At 42.7% G+C, this 18,715-nt stretch overlaps 1 protein-coding gene across 2 annotated transcripts in view; it reads right to left on the bottom strand.

Annotated features, from left to right (window-relative positions):
• LOC139262960 (lysine-specific demethylase 3B-like) overlaps window positions 1-18,715 on the bottom strand; it is a 166,709-nt gene that overhangs the window by 40,644 nt on the left and 107,350 nt on the right. For both annotated transcript variants that reach the window (XM_070878346.1, XM_070878347.1), the window contains exons 14-19: window positions 17,739-17,846; window positions 15,522-15,649; window positions 13,595-13,928; window positions 7,144-7,403; window positions 2,082-2,351; window positions 838-1,009 (exon numbers count right to left, since the gene is read on the bottom strand). In XM_070878346.1, the coding sequence (XP_070734447.1) occupies window positions 838-1,009; window positions 2,082-2,351; window positions 7,144-7,403; window positions 13,595-13,928; window positions 15,522-15,649; window positions 17,739-17,846 (1,272 nt within the window). The remainder of the gene's footprint in view (window positions 1-837; window positions 1,010-2,081; window positions 2,352-7,143; window positions 7,404-13,594; window positions 13,929-15,521; window positions 15,650-17,738; window positions 17,847-18,715) is intronic.

Below are 18,715 nucleotides of genomic sequence, written 5' to 3'. Positions count from 1 at the left end.
GGTGTAGACCGTGATCAATGGGTTGGGTTTAAATTTTTTCCATCGTCCCTATTATTAAAGTTGCTTTATCCATCGCTGTGTCGTCCTGCAAGCTTATCAGAATTTTCTGGAGAACAATGGCTGAGGTAGAAAATCTCTAAGATATTACTTTATAGTACCATGTCTGGGGCAAGGATCTTAAGGTTCATGGTCTTCATACTCTGGGTCACTCATATATGGAAGCTATCCTACCATCTCACTAGTAGGCATGTCTAACAAGCAGCACAGGACTTTCCTATTAACTCTGCTACACTCAAGGAGGAAGAAAACAGTTTCCATCACAGTTAGGAGCAGCATCTTAACACCAGCATCTGAATGATATCAGTTATTTGAGTTACCTACTCAGGCCATGACCTCATACACTATTTTACCATTGGAGAGCTGGCTGAATCATTACTCCTCAATTTACATTGAACAGTAGGCTCTGACTTGTGCTTTAAAAAAAAAAATCCTGAAATCGTTTTCCAGGTTGATGTTAAAATCAAAATTTCAAACATTCATCCTGTGTCCATGAGTGATTTTTAACTGAACCTAAATGTCAGTACAGTTATCAGCAGAGCTACAGGTTTACTGTGATCGCATAAATCAAATTAGTTGATTTATATATTCTGGGATTTTTGCTGGAATTTTGGAGATTACATTTATTGATCGTATTCATTTTCGATGAAAACAGAAAACCGGTGGCCTTGATCATCAGTTATGAGAAGACTGTACAATACTGCTCCCCTTTTGGTTTTCATGCAGAGACTTGAAATTACAATATTTAATAGGATTTGGAAAAATAATCCCTGTACTTACTTGCAATGACCTCAAAACCATCCCAGAAGTCCCGGACTTTCACATCAGAGATGATGGCACAATTCCTACAGTTGACCAGATCAACCTCTTGGTCCCCAAACTCCCGGCTGAATGCTTCAGGTTTCCAGAGAGTTGCATTCAGCTTCTTATGGACACCGGACACCAATACCGGCTGAGAAGGACAATACATTAGCCACGAGAAAAAGGTTTCCTAGGATTCAAGGCCCTCTTTACATCTTTCTCAGAACCAATGAGTATATCATGTACCTGAATTAAATAATTACTCATCAACATGGTCAGCACTAACAAAAATATCAGGCTAGTATACGGAGCTTGCTCCATGATTAAGCAGTCACGATGCAAGATTGAGAAGTTCCAAAAACTTTTACCTGCATGTATGATCCAATAAAATTTTTTTTTACCAGTGCAACTTTGGGAGGCTACATTCACAGCAGACAAGGATGAAGTAATCAGGTGTGCAAGGAGTTTTTAAAAAGGGAAAAGCCCAGGTAACTTTTCACATACAGAAGGGAAACTATACACTTTGAATTACAAAATGAAAAAGAATCCAACTTTCTTCTCCATGCATTTAATCTCTGCATAAAAATAGAATGCCATATTACTGCAAAAATCAGACAATGGGACTAAAACCTAGAAAGCTACGGCTAGATTGATATAGCAGTTGTCATACTGATCCATCAGATTAACACAATCATTCTCAATGAAACCATACGAATTAATCCATAAAGCTGCTTTACAGATTGGCCTCAACTTAGAAATTTGAAATGCTTAAACTGGAGAACTGTGCAATTATTGGAATCCAATTAGTAACATGAATAAGTAAGATGATTGATTAAGTGCTAAAGTTGAACTTCTGGTAACAGAAGTGTTATGATGGAAGAAAAACTGAGCCATGCTTCCAGAACAAGGTATAATGTACAAGGAGGACCAATTGACTAATAAGGCCTCAAAGTTTTAGATGGCCTTTTCCTGTTTGAAGAGATGGCCCATTGTGCGTGCAGAATGAAGGTGAATGGAGGAATCAACTGGATGTTTTTAAATAATTCCTTTTATGGTGCATTCATAAGCAATTAAGTGTGGCAGTGGATGTTTTTCTACCCACCACACCTAAAGTTACTTCAGTCTTTCCACTTCTATCATTAACAAGCCAGCCAGAAAATTATTCAAAGACTTGCAAGAGTGTATCTATTATGGGGGATCATTCTCAATATCTGCAAGTGTACCTGTCCCTGTTTCCAGCACTCCCTGAAGATCTTCCAGTTATTTTTGTTGCTGGGGTCTTGCAGGCAGAGCAGACGACCATCACAGAGCCAGCAGTGTTGCGTGTTCGGGTCAAGAACACTCATTTCCATTACGCCTTGCTTCTTGGTCTCCTTCAGTGCCTCTGTTGGATTCCCACTTCGCTTTGACGTGTCTGTAGACATTTTGTTCTCTACTACTGATGCAATTATGTGATCCAGGAAGTTTGGTAGGCTTCCCTTCCCCTTATCAGTCTGTGTTTAAAAAAAAAGAAACTATGGTAAACAATCAATGGCACTAGCTGTTATCAAAGAAGTCACCTCAAATGATACAGCTGTTCGTATCCGAGGTAGCCAGAATCTAATATTTTGGACCAGTAACTTTATAGCATATATAACAGAAGAATGAAAAAGGCTGTTAAGACGCTCGAGCATCTAGATCATTTTCATTTCACTTACATTTTGACACCAAGCCCATATCTCCTCTCATCCTTATTGAATAGGATATTTGCTCATTCTTTCCTGAAATACTTCTACTGATTTTACATTTACTGAATTAGGTAGCAGTCTATCCTATAAGCTACCTGTTCAGCAATTAGTCTTATTTCACTAGCTTTTAATTGCGTGTTCTCTGTTCAGCAGAATGAATTCTCCACCGATTACACCAGTAATTTTCTTCCCTATATAAAATGGCTCAATCATGTTGTCTCTTAATATTTATGTCCAAATGAAACAGATTTGCCAGTCTCTCAAATTGATTTAAAACTCAGCAGTATGTATTCCTGTTGCCTTTCTCTGAACCATTACTAATCTCTGCATCCTTTTAGAAGTATGGGGTTCAAGTTTCGGGCCGCGCCTAGAACGGCGCAGCCCCGCGAGTCACGCCCGTTTTCTGCGCTCAAAAGCGCGTCAAAAACTTATGGAGCAATTCTCCCGATTCGCATCAGCTTCGTTCCAGCTCGGCGCGGCATGTAGAGATCTGCGGGGGGCGGGACCAAAGCGTGGCGGCGATTCTGAGACTGCAGGGGGGCGGGGCTAGATCGGAGAAGACGACTTCGTGCCGGCAGCCCTGCATGCGCGCGCTGGAGCGTGCGCGCATGCGCAGTGAGACACAAACATTGGTACGCGGCCATTTTTAAAGGTAAATGAGGAAAAGTGCTGATTTGTTTTGTGGAGCTGTGGAAAGGCTTGAGAGTGAATTTTGGTGATTTTTTTGTGCCTGAACGAGTGCTTGCAGCAGCACTGTTGAAGAAATCACCTGTTGAAATCAGTGAGTGCTGCTTTTTGCTGCTAAACTTCCAGAACATGTGCTGCATAGGTGCATGCAAAATAAGAACTGTGTGTTTTGAAAAATCAGAGTGTCAATTCAATACAGCAATGGAACAACGTCCACTAAGAACAAAGAATTTCTTGTATGATGAAGTGGTGATATTAGTTAACGTAATTGAGCAGAGATGGCAGGAGCTGGATACCAGCAACAGAGGTCGCATAAAAGTGCCACCCAAAGAAATGAAGAAACGCTGGAACCAAGTTGCAGAAGATTACTGCGCAGTGGTGCATACCATGAGATCTGGAAGCCAGTGTAAAAAGAAATGGCACAACCTTGGTCAAGTAGTTAGTGTAAGTATTATTTTCATTTTTTAATGGAATTGTAATTGTAAATGTGACTATCTGTATATGTCCCACCCTGCAGAAAGACGCACTCTGTAAAAAGTTATATTTTAATCTTTGCAGAAGAAATTGGCCCACAACAAAAGGGAAAGAACTCGAACAGGATGAGGCATGCCCAATCTGCATCCACTGACACCCTTGGAACAGAGGGTAACTGCTATGGTGAGTTGTACATGGAAAAAAGCAATCAATCAGTGCAACACAAGCTGGGCCTGCACACGAGGGAGGTGTAAAATCCTGAAAATGTATCGTGGCCTTTCAAATCAACCTGCTGCCTGGCCTGCTATGTGTGAGAGTACTCATGCCACCCATCCTGCCCCCTCCTCTGCTGCTAAACATTTGACTGTTCGGATATACTTTGCAGATGATGATGATGATGGTGCCAACTCTGAAGACCCTGAACAAGAACCAGAAGTAGACGATCCAGACTGGCTGCAGGCGACGATAACTGAAATGTCTTTAGGGGAGACCTTCCAAATTAATATTTATGAGCCCACATTAGCGGGCATTAGAGAGTTTCAACTCCTTGCATAGGTTCTGGTTCCAACTTCCATGGTTGTGATTCCGATGTTGCAGGTCCCAGTGGTGCTGCTGCTGATATAATGGAGCAGTTTACAGCCAATGCCCCACCGTCCCAGCCCACGGCTCGCACTCGAGTGGTATCGGATGCAAGACCCAGGGCCACACCATCCCAGTCCACGGCTCCCAGTGTAGTGCTGCCGTCTGGAACACCGAGGGTCCCATCGTCCCAGCCCGAGGCTCCCAGTGTAGCAAGGCAGACCCAGGCAGAGGAGGAGATTAGAGACACGCTCTCCTGAGATGCAGCGTGCAACAGATGCGGCTCACGTTGTGGCATTGGGTGTGAAGACCAATGAGCTTACCCGATCACTCGTGGGCAGCGTCAGTGCAGTGGGTGAAGAGGCAACGGTACTGATGGGAGAAATAGCAGTAATGACACGGGAAATGAGGGAGGGAATGTCCGAGGGAGTGCAATCGATGGTACAGGCCGTCAGGGAGGGCATGCAAGTGGCGGCACAGGCCCTCATGGAGGTAGCTGTTGCAATAAGGGCACACAGCCCGGCCAATCAAATTACACCCCCATGAAGATGTGAACATTCACCGAGATGTGGATGAGAGATGGGTTGCAGCCTTTCTTTGCTGCTACTGTTCTTGATGTAACTGTAGTACCGTTTTTCAAATTGAAATTGTTTTGTAAGTTTTGTAACTTTACAATTTATAAGTGATCTTAGGGTTTTTCAGTGATCTTAAGAGTCATATTAAAAAGTAAAGTTTGATACAACAAATATTTTATTACACTAACGTTAACTTTTCAATAAAATATTTTTTCATTAAAACTGAATCACAACACAACATAGGAACAACTCCAAAAAATAAACATGTCCATGCGCAACAGTTGTTGCTGAGCCCTCAGGCTTCAGTAATTGAAGCGTTCACGGATGAGCTGCTGGTGCAGGTCTCGAGCAATTGTTAAAGGAGCACAATGGACGGCCCTCCTCTGACCTCGTGCTCTGGCATCAGGCAATTGCATGCTTTCCTGATCGTCATCATCATCCTTATCCTGCTTTTCCAAATTACTATCATCAGGCACTGGTCCCTCATGTGGGTCTTCTGGTTCCACTACCAGCTCCTGCTGCCTCATGATGGCTAAGTTATGCAGCATGCAGCACACAACAGTAAAGTGACCGACAATCTGAGGAGAGTACTGCAAGTGGCCTCCGGAATGGTCCAGGCATCGGAAATGCTGTTTCAAGATGCCAACGGTCCTCTCTATTATGCTGCGCGTCGCAATGTGCGCCATGTTGTATTGATGGTCAGCTTCCGTCCGTGTTACGCGTAGGGGCCGTCATGTGCCAGGTGGCGAGGCCTTTGTCTCCCAGTAGCCAGCTCTGCCCTTCTGGCTGCTGCACAAACATGTCAGATATAACGCTGTCGCGTAGAATGAACGCATCATGGGTGCTGGCAGGGTATCTCGCATCGACAGACATGATGTGCTGCTTGTCGTCACACACGAGCTGCACATTGATGGAGTGGAAACCTTTTCTATTCCTGTACTGCTCAGAATCCTCCACAGGTGCTCGCAAGGCGATGTGGGTACAATCAACGCAGCCCTGTACCTTTGGAAAGCCAGCAATCCTGGAGAAGCCCACAGCCCTGTCATGCATTGCTTGCGCAGTCACCGGGAACTTGAAGAAGTCATTCCTCCGCGCATTCAGTGCAGCTGTGACCTGGTAAACGCAGACATGTATTGCACATTGAGAGATGGCGCACACATCTCCAGTTGTAGCTTGAAACGATCCCGAGGCATAGAAGGCAAGTGTTACCTTCACTTCAACAGACAAGGCAGTTGGCATTCTGCTTCTGGGCTGCAAATCTGCTCTCAGCATATCACAGATCTCAACGACAACTTCTCTGCAGAAACGCAGCCTTTTGACACAATCAGCTTCGCTCATGTCCAGGTATGAACACCTGGCTCGATATTGCCGACGTGGACAAGGTCTCCTGCCTATGGGCTGTGACGTTCCTGGTGCGGTGAGCTCTAATCAATTCTCTCCTATGCAGTGAATTGATGGCGAACCATTGCATAACCCGTGGTGTTGATAATGCAGCAACCATACTTGAATTACAAATTTAACTTTTAAACTTGCTGCCTGGCTGTCCCTCCCGGTGCTTTGTACACCTCCCCTGTCTCCTGGCTGAACGGCCTGCAGCCTGTGTGGCCTGCCTGACGGCCATGACCCGCCCCTTTCTCCTGGCCGAACGGCCCAAATCACTGCGCAGTTCTGAAGGCTGCTGTGCTGCCGGTGTGGCCCGAACCGCGTCCCGCTCATCTCCTGGCCAAACGGCCCTATAAAAATAACTTCGCAGCTCGGGAGGCTGCTGTCCTGCTGCTTCAGACAGGTAGGAAAATTAAATGTTTTTATTATTTGCTTTATCTATCATTTATTATTCAGGGTTGCTCTTTATTTGTAGAAGTGAGACTGTTGAATGCTTGTAAAACTTAATTACTCCCCCCCATCTCTCGTTCTTTACGCCTGATTTGTAAGTGTAGGCAAGGTTTTTCTGAGCGTACAAAAATCTACACTTACTCCATTCGAAGTTAGCTTGGAGTAAGTTTTCACTGCCTAAACTTGCAAAACAGGCTTAAATGGCTGGTCACGCCCCCTTTTGAAAAAGAAATCTGTTCTACAACGAAACTGTTTCCCACTCCAAGAGGAAATTCTAAATCTGCCAGTTAGAAGTCAGAGTGAGCTCCTTACAGGTTTTGATACCAGCAGAATATCAAGGTGAAAAACTATTAATATATTTTTTTAATACCTAGAATTTCAAACATTACATTTCTGTTATTCATACTTACCGTTGATACAGATGTGAAGACCGATGGAAATGGAAGGCTAGTCTCAGCAGCTCCGCGCTGTAATTTCCCTGGGGCAGAATTTAGCAGATCCCTAAGGCTTGAGCCTTCTGTCTTGGTGGTTGAGGGGCCTCCAGATAAAAGACTGCTGAATGGCTCTAAAATGGAGGGAGGCTTGGACAAAGCATTGAATGAATTCAGTGCTAATGGAGGCCTGGAGTCTTGGCTTTGGCTCAGCACAGATCGCAACGAACTACTGCTTTCTGGGAAGGAAGGAAAAATGAAATGTTGAACTGATATAATATAAATCGACACGGATTAGAGAAGGCAACAACCATGGTCTTTGTCTATTATTAATGCTGGCTAACACTGGAATTACTACAAATGAAAACTTCCATAAGGACCATTTTCAGGTGTCCTGAATCACAGCCATTAGTAGAGGTGTGAAAGAGATACGAACCTTCACAAATCTGATCCAAGGATACATCAGATCTGAAAGGGAGATTTTGTCACTGCTGCATCAAGCTGTTACAATGTACTGTATACCGTGACCAACCATCCCCAACAATCACCCAATTAAATCTCTAATGAGTTAGGAGGCCAACTGACATCTAAAGGCCAGCGCTGCACCAATAACTCGCTTCAAAAAAGGTAAAGCTGCTTCCAGTAGACTGGTATCCGTGAACTGTGCTTACCTGATAAAGTGCAACATCCCCACTGACACCTGGGAGTCTCTGGCCAAAGACCATCCTAAGTGGAGGAAGTACATCCGGGAGGGCGCTGAGCACCTTGAGTCTCGTCGCCGAGAGCATGCAGAAATCAAGTGCAGGCAGCGGAAAGAGCGTGCGGCAAACCAGTCCCACCCACCCCTTCCCTCAACGACTATCTGTCCCACCTGTGACAGAGACTGTGGTTCTTTTATTGGACTATACAGCCACCTAAGAACTCATGTTAAGAGTGGAAGCAAGTCTTCCTCGATTCCGAGGGACTGCCTATGATAATGATGATGCTAAATCTAGCTCCAGTATCCTGGCAGCAGATTCATACACCCAGCTTTTTGTAGGTCTACAAGTCTGCTACTGGAATATGGAGCCAGATTTAGCAGTGCAAATATTGCGAGCTCATTTGTGGATGCCAATCTCCCATGGGAAATCACTGAAGCCATGGTCCCTTGAAAATGTTCTCGACATTGATAAAATCATGCATATTATATTAAGTTGTATCCTCTGGGAAGATGCATCAGTTCTTCCTCCTAAGAGGCAGAACATAATCATAACTAATAGTTCTTTACAGCGGGAGTCCTGTTCAACAGCATTTTAAAGGCCAAATTTGGCAGCAGGCCCAAGCCAATTCTGCATCAGCTTCACCCAATTGCTGTGACACATCACTAAGGTAGTCTACACTTCGTTATGTCGTAACTGTATCAAGTTTGTAAACTAAAGATAGCACAAGTTTAGGCATGATCTACATGGTAACAACTGGTGCCACCTCACTGGAGTAAGCCATCTCTACAAAGACAAAGGAAGTTGACTACATAAACTTGGCTTGTACTCGAGTATAGAAGGTGGCTATCTAATCAAAGTGCTTAAAATGACAAAAGGATTTGGTAGGGTAGATACAGAGGAACTATTTCCTCTGGTGGGGACATCCAGAACACGGGGGTAACATCTTATTAGCTAGATCATTCTGGAGTAAAATCAGGAAGGATCTTTTCAGACAGTAGTGGAAATCTCGAACTCTCTCACTCTCTCCCCCAAAGGCGGATGGTAGGTCAACTGATACTTTCAAGACGGAGATTAACATGTTTGGTTAGGGCAAGGGGATCAAGGGATATGAAGGAAAGATAGGTAAATGGAGTTGAGGTACACATCAGCCATGACTTGATCGAATGGTGGAACAGGCTCGAGGGGCTGATTGGCCGACTCCTATTCCTATGTTCCTAGGTGAGCCTAACGCAGGACATGGGCTCATCCCCTTGGGTACAAGATCTCAATTTGTGGTGACACCCTAGTTACCCACCATCAATAGTACGGATTCTTAGAGCTTACTTTTGCAGTAGAACTTGCCTCTCTGATGCTAGTTTCAATGCATACTGAAAGGCAATCCCATACAGAGTATGAGGTATTTTGAGTGACCACTGGTAATGATAAATGGATACCCACTTGCAACAATACTTGTTTTAGATGATCTTATATCAAATCAATGGACACGATCTTCAAAAATATTTTCAACTAACTTCACAAAACAAATGAAAACTGTGAAGTGGTTTTACAGCAGGAAGGAACAGTCTGATGGGGCAAAAAACATCTGACATCTCAGTCTCAGGAAGATAATACCATATGTTGAGGCGAATAGCAGATGCATTTCCCATCATCATAGGCAATCCCTCGAAACGAGGATGACTTGCTTCCACGCCGAAAAGGGATGAGTTCACAAGTGTTTCAATGAAGGACCCAGTATTCCGGATCCCGAACTACATCTCAAGGGTGGAAGATGCCGGTGCGTGGATTTTCTTTTTTTAACGTGTGGTGGCCGTTGCACACCAGCCACTACACAGGTTTGACAAAGTCTTGGTCCAGTGGCAAGGATTAACCAAGAAGACTGTAGACTAGCTCTGCTGCACAGACCTAGTGCACACACATATCGCAGTGTGGGCTGGCCCATGCTGCCCCTGGGCCCTCGCCTCTTCTGGGCCCCGAACTCTTGCCTCTCCTGGGCTTTGATCACATCCCTCTATGAACTCTTGCCACTCCTTCGCCCCGACCTAGCCACTCCTGCTGTACCTGCCCGTACTGCAGTCAGCCGTTGCTCTCCTGCAGCAGCACGCGCTGCTCCCTGTAGTGGTATGCCGCCGCACGCTGTTCCCTCTAATGGCCCAGGCCTGCTGATCTTGCAGGCACATTGAAGGGGAAGCTAGATAGCACACGAGGAAGAAAAGAATAGAAGGATATTCTGATAGGGTTCGATGAAGAGAGATGGGAGAAGGCTTATGTGGAGCATAAACACAGGCATAGACCAGTTGGGTCGAATGGCTTGGTTCTGTGCTGTAGATGTTATGTAACTCTATATCTGGAGAACATCCTTAATGCTATGATGTATTGAGGGTGTGGTGTGCTGTTGGAGGTAAAATCTTTCAGACAAGATGTTAAATCCAATCTTCATATTGATTGGGCAAATCAAATTGGCAAAGGTAGCCTTGGGGAAGAGTTCATAGTGTGTATTCGGGATGGTTTCTTAGAATACATTGTGGAACCAACCAGGGAGCAGATTGTTTTAGATCTGGTAATGTGTACTGAGACTGGATTAATTAATGATCGCATAGTAAAGGATCCTCTTGGGAAGAGTGATAATAGCATGGTAGAATTTCAAATTCAGTTTGAGTGTGAGAAAGCTAGGTCTCAAACTAGTGTTCTGAACTTAAATAAAGGCAATTACAAAGGTATGAAGGCAGAGTTGGTTAAAGTGGACTGGGAAAATAGATTAAAGGGCAACAGGATAGATAAGCAGTGGCAGACATTTTAAGGAGATATTTCATTACTCTCAGCAAAGATATAATCCAGTGGGAAATAAATATTCCAAGGGAAGGATGAACCATCCGTGGCAAATTAAGGAAGTAAAGGATGGTATCAAATTGAAAACAAAGGCATACAATGTTGCAAAAAATAGTGGAAGGCCAGAGGATTGGGAAAATTTTAGAAACCAGCAAAGGATGACGAAAAAAATACAATAGTTTGAGAATAAACTAGCAAGAAATATAAAAACAGATAGTAAGAGCTTCTACAGATATATAAAAAGGAAGAGAGTAGCTAAAGTAAACATTGGTCCCTTAGAGGATGAGACTGGGGAATTAATAAAGGGAAACAGGGAAATGGCAGAGACTTTGAACAAATATTGTGTATCGGTCTTCACGGTCGAAGACCCTAAAAAATCCCAATAATTGATAATCAAGGGGTTATTGGGGGGGGGGGGGGGGGGGGAAGAGGGAGTGTCTTAAAACAATCACAAGAGAAAAAGTACCACCAAACTAATGGGACAAAAAGGTGGACAAGTCCCCTGGTCCTGATGGCTTGCATCCTAGGGTCTTAAAAGAAGTGGCTGGAGAGATAGTGGATGCATTGTAAATGGGTCATTTTCATGTTGGCAAACCGTAACTAGTGGGTTGCCACAGGGATCAGTGCTGGGACCTCAACGATTTACAATCTATATTAATGACTTGGATAAAGGGACAGAGTGTAACGTAGCCACATTTGCTGATGATACAGAGGTAGGTGGGAAAGCAAGCTGTGAGGAGGTTTCAAAGAATCTGCAAAGGGATATAGATAGGCTACGTGACTGGGCAGAAATTTGGCAGATGGAGTATAATGTGGGAAAATGTGAGGTTATTCACTTTCGTAGGAAAAATAAAAAAGCAAATTATTATTTAAATGGGGAGATTACAAAATGCTGAGGAACAGAGGAACGTGGGGTCCTTGTACATGAAACACAAAAAGTTAGCATGCAGGTACAGCAAGTAATTAGGAAGGCAACTGGAATGTTGGCCTTTATTGCAAGGAAAATGGAGTATAAAAGTAGGGAAGTCCTGCTACAACTGTACAGGGATTTGGTGAAACCACACCTGGAGTACTGCATATAGTTTTGGTGTCCTTATTTAAAGGAGGGATATACTTACATTGGAGGCAGTTCAGAGAAGGTTCACAAAGTTGATTCCTGAGATGAAGGGGGTGTCTTATGAAGAAAGATTGAGCAGTTGGGCCTATACTAATTGGAGTTTAGAAGAATGAGAGGTGATCTTATTGAAACAGATAAGATTCTGAGGGGGCTTGATGGGGTAGATGTAGAGTGGATGTTTCGCCTCGTGGGGGAATCTAGAACTAGGGGGCATAGTTTCAGAATAAGGGGTTTAAAATGGAAATGAGGAGGAATTTCCTCTGAGGGCGTGAATCTTTGGAATTCTCTACCCCAGAGGTGTGGAGGTGGAGATAAGACAGAATTTTGAACGATAAGGGAGTCAAGGGTTACAGGGAGCGGGCAGGGAAGTGGAGTTGAGGCCAAGATCAGATCAGCCATGATCTTATTGAATAGCGGAGCAGGCTCGAGAGGCCAACCTACTCCTGCTCCTATTTCTTATGTTCTTATGTAAACTGAAGCCCCAACTGCTTTTTCAGGTAGACATAAAATACCTAATTGCACTATTTGAAAAGCAGGGAAGTTCCCCTGGCGTCTTGGTCAATATTTATAACTCAATCAGCACCACCAAAAACAGCTTAACTGGTTATTTATGGCATTGCTATTGTAGGACTTTGCTTCGCACAAATTGGTTGCTGCATTTGTTACAAGTGACTAGAGTTAAAAAATAATTCATTGGCCATGAAGTGCTTTGGGATGTCTTGAGGATGCCAAAGGCATTATGTCAAATGCTTGTTCTTTTCTTTAAAGGGGCTATATATTCAGTGATTTGCCCCAACTACAATCGAGGCTTAAATCTGCATTATGTGGGATGGAAGGATATCTAGATTATAAATCTGATGGTACGGATCTTGAATTTACTGGTATTGATCACAGGAAAAGCACCAGTGTTGCTCAATATGCATGGTATTAATGCTTTTTATGTTAGTTTTCACCAGGTCTTAATGGTATTTTTCCATTCAGTCATTTCCTTCTTTCACCCATACCATTTAATTTCTCCTCTTTTTAAAAAAAAAAGTATTTCTCCAGTTTTCTAAACTTCCTCAGTATTACTACAGGTTGGACCTCTCTGGTCCGGGAACATCCGTGGTTTGGCTTCGGTTTTCCACACTTCCTGGTTCTCAGTGATCAGTGCGTAACTGCCGCTTTGCGTGGGTGGCATCCCGGTTTCCCATGCTTACACGGAGAGAAAGTGAGGCCAGAGTTTCGTAGCCTGAGCCGGAGCGTGGCGGAGGCGTTTAGGAGCCCGGGCGCTGTCCACATGTACCAGTATTCCTAGACGCAGCTTGACCACCCGTGGTTCAGAAAATTCTCTGTTCCGGCACTGGTCAGGTCTCGAGGGTGCCAGACCAGAGAGGTCCAACCTGTAATTCAATTGTGGTGCTCAGTGTTTGCCACCTGGCGATAAGGAATGGGTACACCAGTGTAATTTTTGCAGGCTATTAATATCCTAATTGTGATCTGAATTCGCCCAATTTAGATCAAATTAGATAGATCTGTAACTTAAAAGCATCCCTTCCTGCATGCACATGATTATTAAGTCACATCCCATTATGAATTATCTGCCATGATGACGGTTACACAACTGCCAGTGTCAGGCAGCAACCACAGAATCAAAATATATTTGCAAAACTCTCCACCCACACCCCAAATAAAATGTGATCAGCATCCCATTTAATTACACCAATTCCAACAGTTGAATTATAAAGTGATAGAATGACACACTTCGGGAATATACTGGGCTATTAAAATATAAAAGGAACTTTACCTTTCTTCTCCTCCTTTGCTTTCTGAGTGGCCAGGTCAGCCAGCCAGTGCAATGCAGATGTCGTGTCTGCTGAACTCAGCATACCATCCTTCAAGGTGGATGTGGTGGAAACACCTTCATTGTCACTTACAAAGGTGACATTTTGGATACTGCTCTCACCCAGATTCATGTTATTGTCTTCACCAGCCTCACCGCTGCTGCTGCTGTCTGCAGGCTCTGGTTTTACCTCCACTAAACTGCCATCTGCCGGAGGTAACATCACGGAGCCTCCACTGTTTGCAGCCACTTCATTCGTAGCAAGTGCACTGGCAGGATTTGGAAGACTGCTTGAAAGCTAAAAAAAGAGCCCAGAATTTCAAATATAACTAAACAGTTCATTGTATCCCTTTACAAATGGCAAGACTGGTTTAAATGCATAGAAGTTACAACACAGAAACCAACCAGTCTAATGAGTCTGTGCTGGCATTTACCCTCCACATGTGCAAATAGTTCTAATCACATTTACACACTCCATTCCCATATCCCTTCATTCACCTATCCAATCCAGTCATTAATATTGACAGTTTCTGCCTCAACAACTAACCTGTAAGTGAATTCCTTAACCTCAAAGTTCTCTGAAGAAGCTTCTCCTGCTCTCTGTTCTAAATCTTGCATATTTAATCTTGCATCTATAGCCCCTTGTTCTTGACTCAACTACTGGAAACAGTCTGCTTCCATCTATCTTGTTGCAATCTTTTCAGAATTTTAAATACTTCTATTATATACCGTTCAGAAATCTGAGTTGTTCTAATGAAAAAAAACAACTTTTCAAGTTTTTCTTCATATTTGTATTTAGTCGTACCAGGCAGCAACCTCAATCTCCTCCCTGTAGTGTGGAGCCCAATACTGCACATAATACTCCACTGAGACCTTATTAAAGTTTTATAGAGGCTCATCACTACCTCTTGGATTTTATATTCTATATCTCGAGATAAAACCTAGAGCTCCAATAGCTTTTAAAAGAAACCAGACTTATGAACCTGAAGTTCTGACTTTGATGTCCGGTGAAGCTGTACACCCACATCCCTCTGCTCTTCCACAGCACCGAGCTTATTTCCAGAGTATAATTACTGCTGTTTATTTTAACCAAAATGCATCAAATAGAACCTTTACTTGATCTTAAAATATGAAATATTTAACAGAGTATTCCAAAAGTATAATTTCCTATCAGTCTTTGCACTTGTACCACAGTGACACACTTTTACCTCCTTTGTGATGCCATAATGCCTCATATTTTCTTCCCTAATCTATCACACGCATTATGACAACTTCTCGGTGTAAATACATTAGCGATCATTCCAACAGTTCATTCAATGCCTGGGTCTTTAATAACCTCCCTCCCAAGAATTCTGCTGTGGTTAGAAGATAAACAACTAATGTGAACAGCAAAACAATCACTTTATTACTCAGCCGAGTTTCCCCATATGTGGTATTTTGATATTGGAACCGCTGCAGGTTTATAACTGGTGTACAACCCGCCAATGCAAATCATGCAGAGATCTTCATATCATAAAAATGTAATTTCATAGGGACGCAGGAATATAGAGGACTATCCGACCTCTGCCAGTGTCCAAAATATACCACATCTTATGATACCTCTCATACCCCTCTATCAAATCTTTCTCCAGGTACATATCCGGCTTTCTCCAATTTTCTGATAGAATCACCCCCCAATGCCTCCATTGGAAGTCCATTCCCATACATACACTGCCCTCTACATTTTTAGTTAAATCTAAATTTGTCACCTGGGTGTTAGAATGACTGCTAATCATATTGACATTTAGCTTGTCTGTTCTCTAAGATCCTAAATACAGGCTACCCAATTTTAAAGTAGCCGGACTTGAATACAAGGTTCTGAATGTCAATTGCTATGATCAATGTAACATACCTGTGACACTCCATTTGGTGCTGCTGGTTTGGGCAGAGGCTTAAGCTGTTTGGTAATACAAGGACAGTTTGCTTTGATACCCCACTTTCCCCTCGTTGCATGGACCATGTCTCCAATATCATACAAAGCTGTTGATTAAGAGATGAATGTTTTCAGAAATGGTCAGGTCAGGCTATTTCCTTTTAAAGGCCCTGTTGATAGTCGAGGTATGTTGAACAATCACTTTACTCCTTTTAACTTTACTCTGTGCGATGTGCAGAATGCAATAAAGGCAGAGTGGAGAAATTCTACTGTGCCCAGAAATCATTCACAAGGCTGCACAACATAGTACAATTTAATGGCACTAACAACCAAAACAGAAAGGGCTATAGGATTAGATTTAATATTAGGCGCCTAGTATTACAACAGGGTGATAAGCTTGCTTTGCTACAGTTGAGTGCACACAAGATCGCAGATGCAGAGTCCCTGCACAAAACCTGGCTAGATGTGTAATGCCTAAATGAGCAGAAAGTGAAGATGGGTGCATTGTGGCAAGCCAACATTTCTCAACATTGCATCAAGGGGATACATTCACAAAATACATTTGCAACAGGTGAACATACTCAAGAATTGCTGATCTATTTCTAAAATGTATCTTAAAAAAGAGAGACATGAAATGTACAGATTAAACTTGTGAAGCCAACAGCAGCACAGAACTAATGATGCGACTTTATGCACAGCTAAATGGGGTCAATGACCTGTCCCAGTTCTTCGAGGGCCTGTATCTGTAGGTGATTTCTCCCCCAGTGAGATAATGCCAATTCTCATTAGTATGTGGCAGCTGAAAGAACGAGGAAGAATTGTAGGATCTGGGAAGCCTACATTCTATCCAATTATCCAGGCTAGAGTTACAGTAACTAGACACCCCCTACTGTAGATGTTAGTAGTTATCCCATATTGCAGAGACATGATTTCCTGCTTCACAATAATGGCTATATCAATTTAAGTTGTAATTATGTAAATTTGGCAACAATTCACCGACAATGATATGCAAATCAATTAATTCTCCATAAACTATTGATTTAGGTCAGGATGCAACAAAGCAGCAGGAAATCAAAATTCTCTTTTCCATTTCTGTGCGGCAGATTGATTGGCACCAGGCAAATAATAATAGTACCTGTACTAAATTGTTTAATATAAATAACTGCATGCTACTAGTGCCATAACAACTTAATAAATCTTTCACATTCCCCGCCCCCACACAAAAAAAGTTATTAACATTTCAGGGTGGGGCAACAAGAAAGGAACAGAAGAGAAACAGACTTTGCTGCCATCCAGCAGCTGCAGACAGTTTTGCATTTAAAAGAAGAAATTTCACTGCTTCCATTAAAGAAACTAATCACGTGGGGCTGCAGTTATTCAGATATTACCCCAGAATCCTTTACAACTCCCACACTCCAATTCCAATATCCTAAAAGTATAGTCAAGGAAAACTAGCTGTTTCTGCCAATATTAGCTTTGTAAGATAGAAAAATAACAAACTAGCATGTTGTCAGGTAAGCTCAAAGATTTATTTTATGCCCATTGTTTCTAATTTAAGGCACATGGCACTGGGAATTAGAAACTTTGCAAACAGACACAGAAACTAAGCATACAATTTGCAATTACCTGGATAAAACTATTTAACTACTGAAGCAGATAGGATAACAAATAGTTGGAGGGTGTGGCGACAGACATAAGTAATCTTGCTGCTTTGCAAGTATCAACAGAAATAGGTTTACAAATACGAAATAGTACTGATTTTAGACTAAGGAGAAGTCATTTAAAAAAAAACCCGCAATTTTCAAAAAAACCAACAAAGCAGCAAAAAGGTTAGTGTGCAGGTGCTTGATTCAGTGCGCTGCTGCATCATGACGAGGCATGCTCATGTTTTCACACATGTTTTCCACACATGGCCAGTTCCTGATCAAGTCAAATCAACAGGCAAGCAGTCGGGCAGTTAGAGGCTGCCTGACTGAATGCAAGAGAAATGGAGAAGCTCCTTGTAGCCAAATCAAAAGCTGTAAAGATAGAGGCTTGGGAATGGTGCATAGCACAAAGTGATTTAAATTTGTTTAAAGAACGCTGTAAAAATGCAAGCTGTTATGCAAAAAGATAAGCTCATCAGCCCCATGAAGGAGAAGTTTGTCAAAGTCCCGAGGAAAGGTAATTTCATGCATTTAAAGATCGTGTACTAACCAGTGCTGGGAATAATTTGCGTTGGCATTAGATTCTCTGGTTCATGGGTCTGTCCCTTAGCACATTTCAGCCAGGAGAAAACCTCATCTTCAAGACTGTCATCATCCACTGAGTAGGGGGGAAACAAAACAAATTGGACACAATACACCAAAAGATGAACAAACACAGAAATGTGCAATTGGTCATTTAATCAAGTTCAGAAGATTGTTTCTGCATCCCGTGTTTCCGCTTTTCAACTTCTCTGGCATTCTCATCATGTCTAGGTGGCAGATTGACTATACTGTAATATGAAAATATATTTTTACAAACTAACCCAATATCACAGCCAAAATATTGCTCTTCAACCTTTCCTCATCACTCACATGTCTTAAGATAGGATAACATGTTTGGCTGCCCATTTTGCGCACTGTCCATAGTGCTCGAGTACAGCAAGCAGAATTGTACCTATACTCTAGGTCTGGCCTTTAGTGACTTGTTCACACTCTGGGATTTCTATCATATCCTTCTGGTTAGCTTTCCCTTCTACTACCACACAATGCATTTTTGCTTTCATTAAACGACCCAACAATACCTCAAGATCTCTCTCCTGCAAAGTATCCCATAGCCCAGAGCCACTTAGTTGAGTTCCTTTCACTAATCTCAGTACTTTGTATTTGTCCATTATAAATGCCACACATCAGCCCACCTTCCTAACCTATTCAGATTATTTTTATATAGTTTATCCCTTCCCAATTGTATGAAAACACTCCCAGTTTGGTGGCTTCTACAGACAGCTTTGTTTCTGTCCCAAGCTCTAAACCATTTATATACATTGCGTAACGCCAACGGCCCCAGAACTGATCCCTGTGGAACCTGCCAAGTTGACAGACCTCCATTCACAACTACCCCTTTCTCTGGATTTTTAATCCACCGCAGAAGTTTGCCTCCTATTTCACGCCTTCCTACTTTATAAACTAGTTGCTTGTGTAAAACAGCAT

This window comes from Pristiophorus japonicus, chromosome 4, assembly GCF_044704955.1.
Source record: "Pristiophorus japonicus isolate sPriJap1 chromosome 4, sPriJap1.hap1, whole genome shotgun sequence".
Classification (NCBI taxonomy): Eukaryota; Metazoa; Chordata; class Chondrichthyes; family Pristiophoridae; genus Pristiophorus; species Pristiophorus japonicus.
The sequence above is the reverse complement of the archived record's forward strand: the minus strand, read 5'-3'. Positions and strand labels throughout refer to the sequence as shown.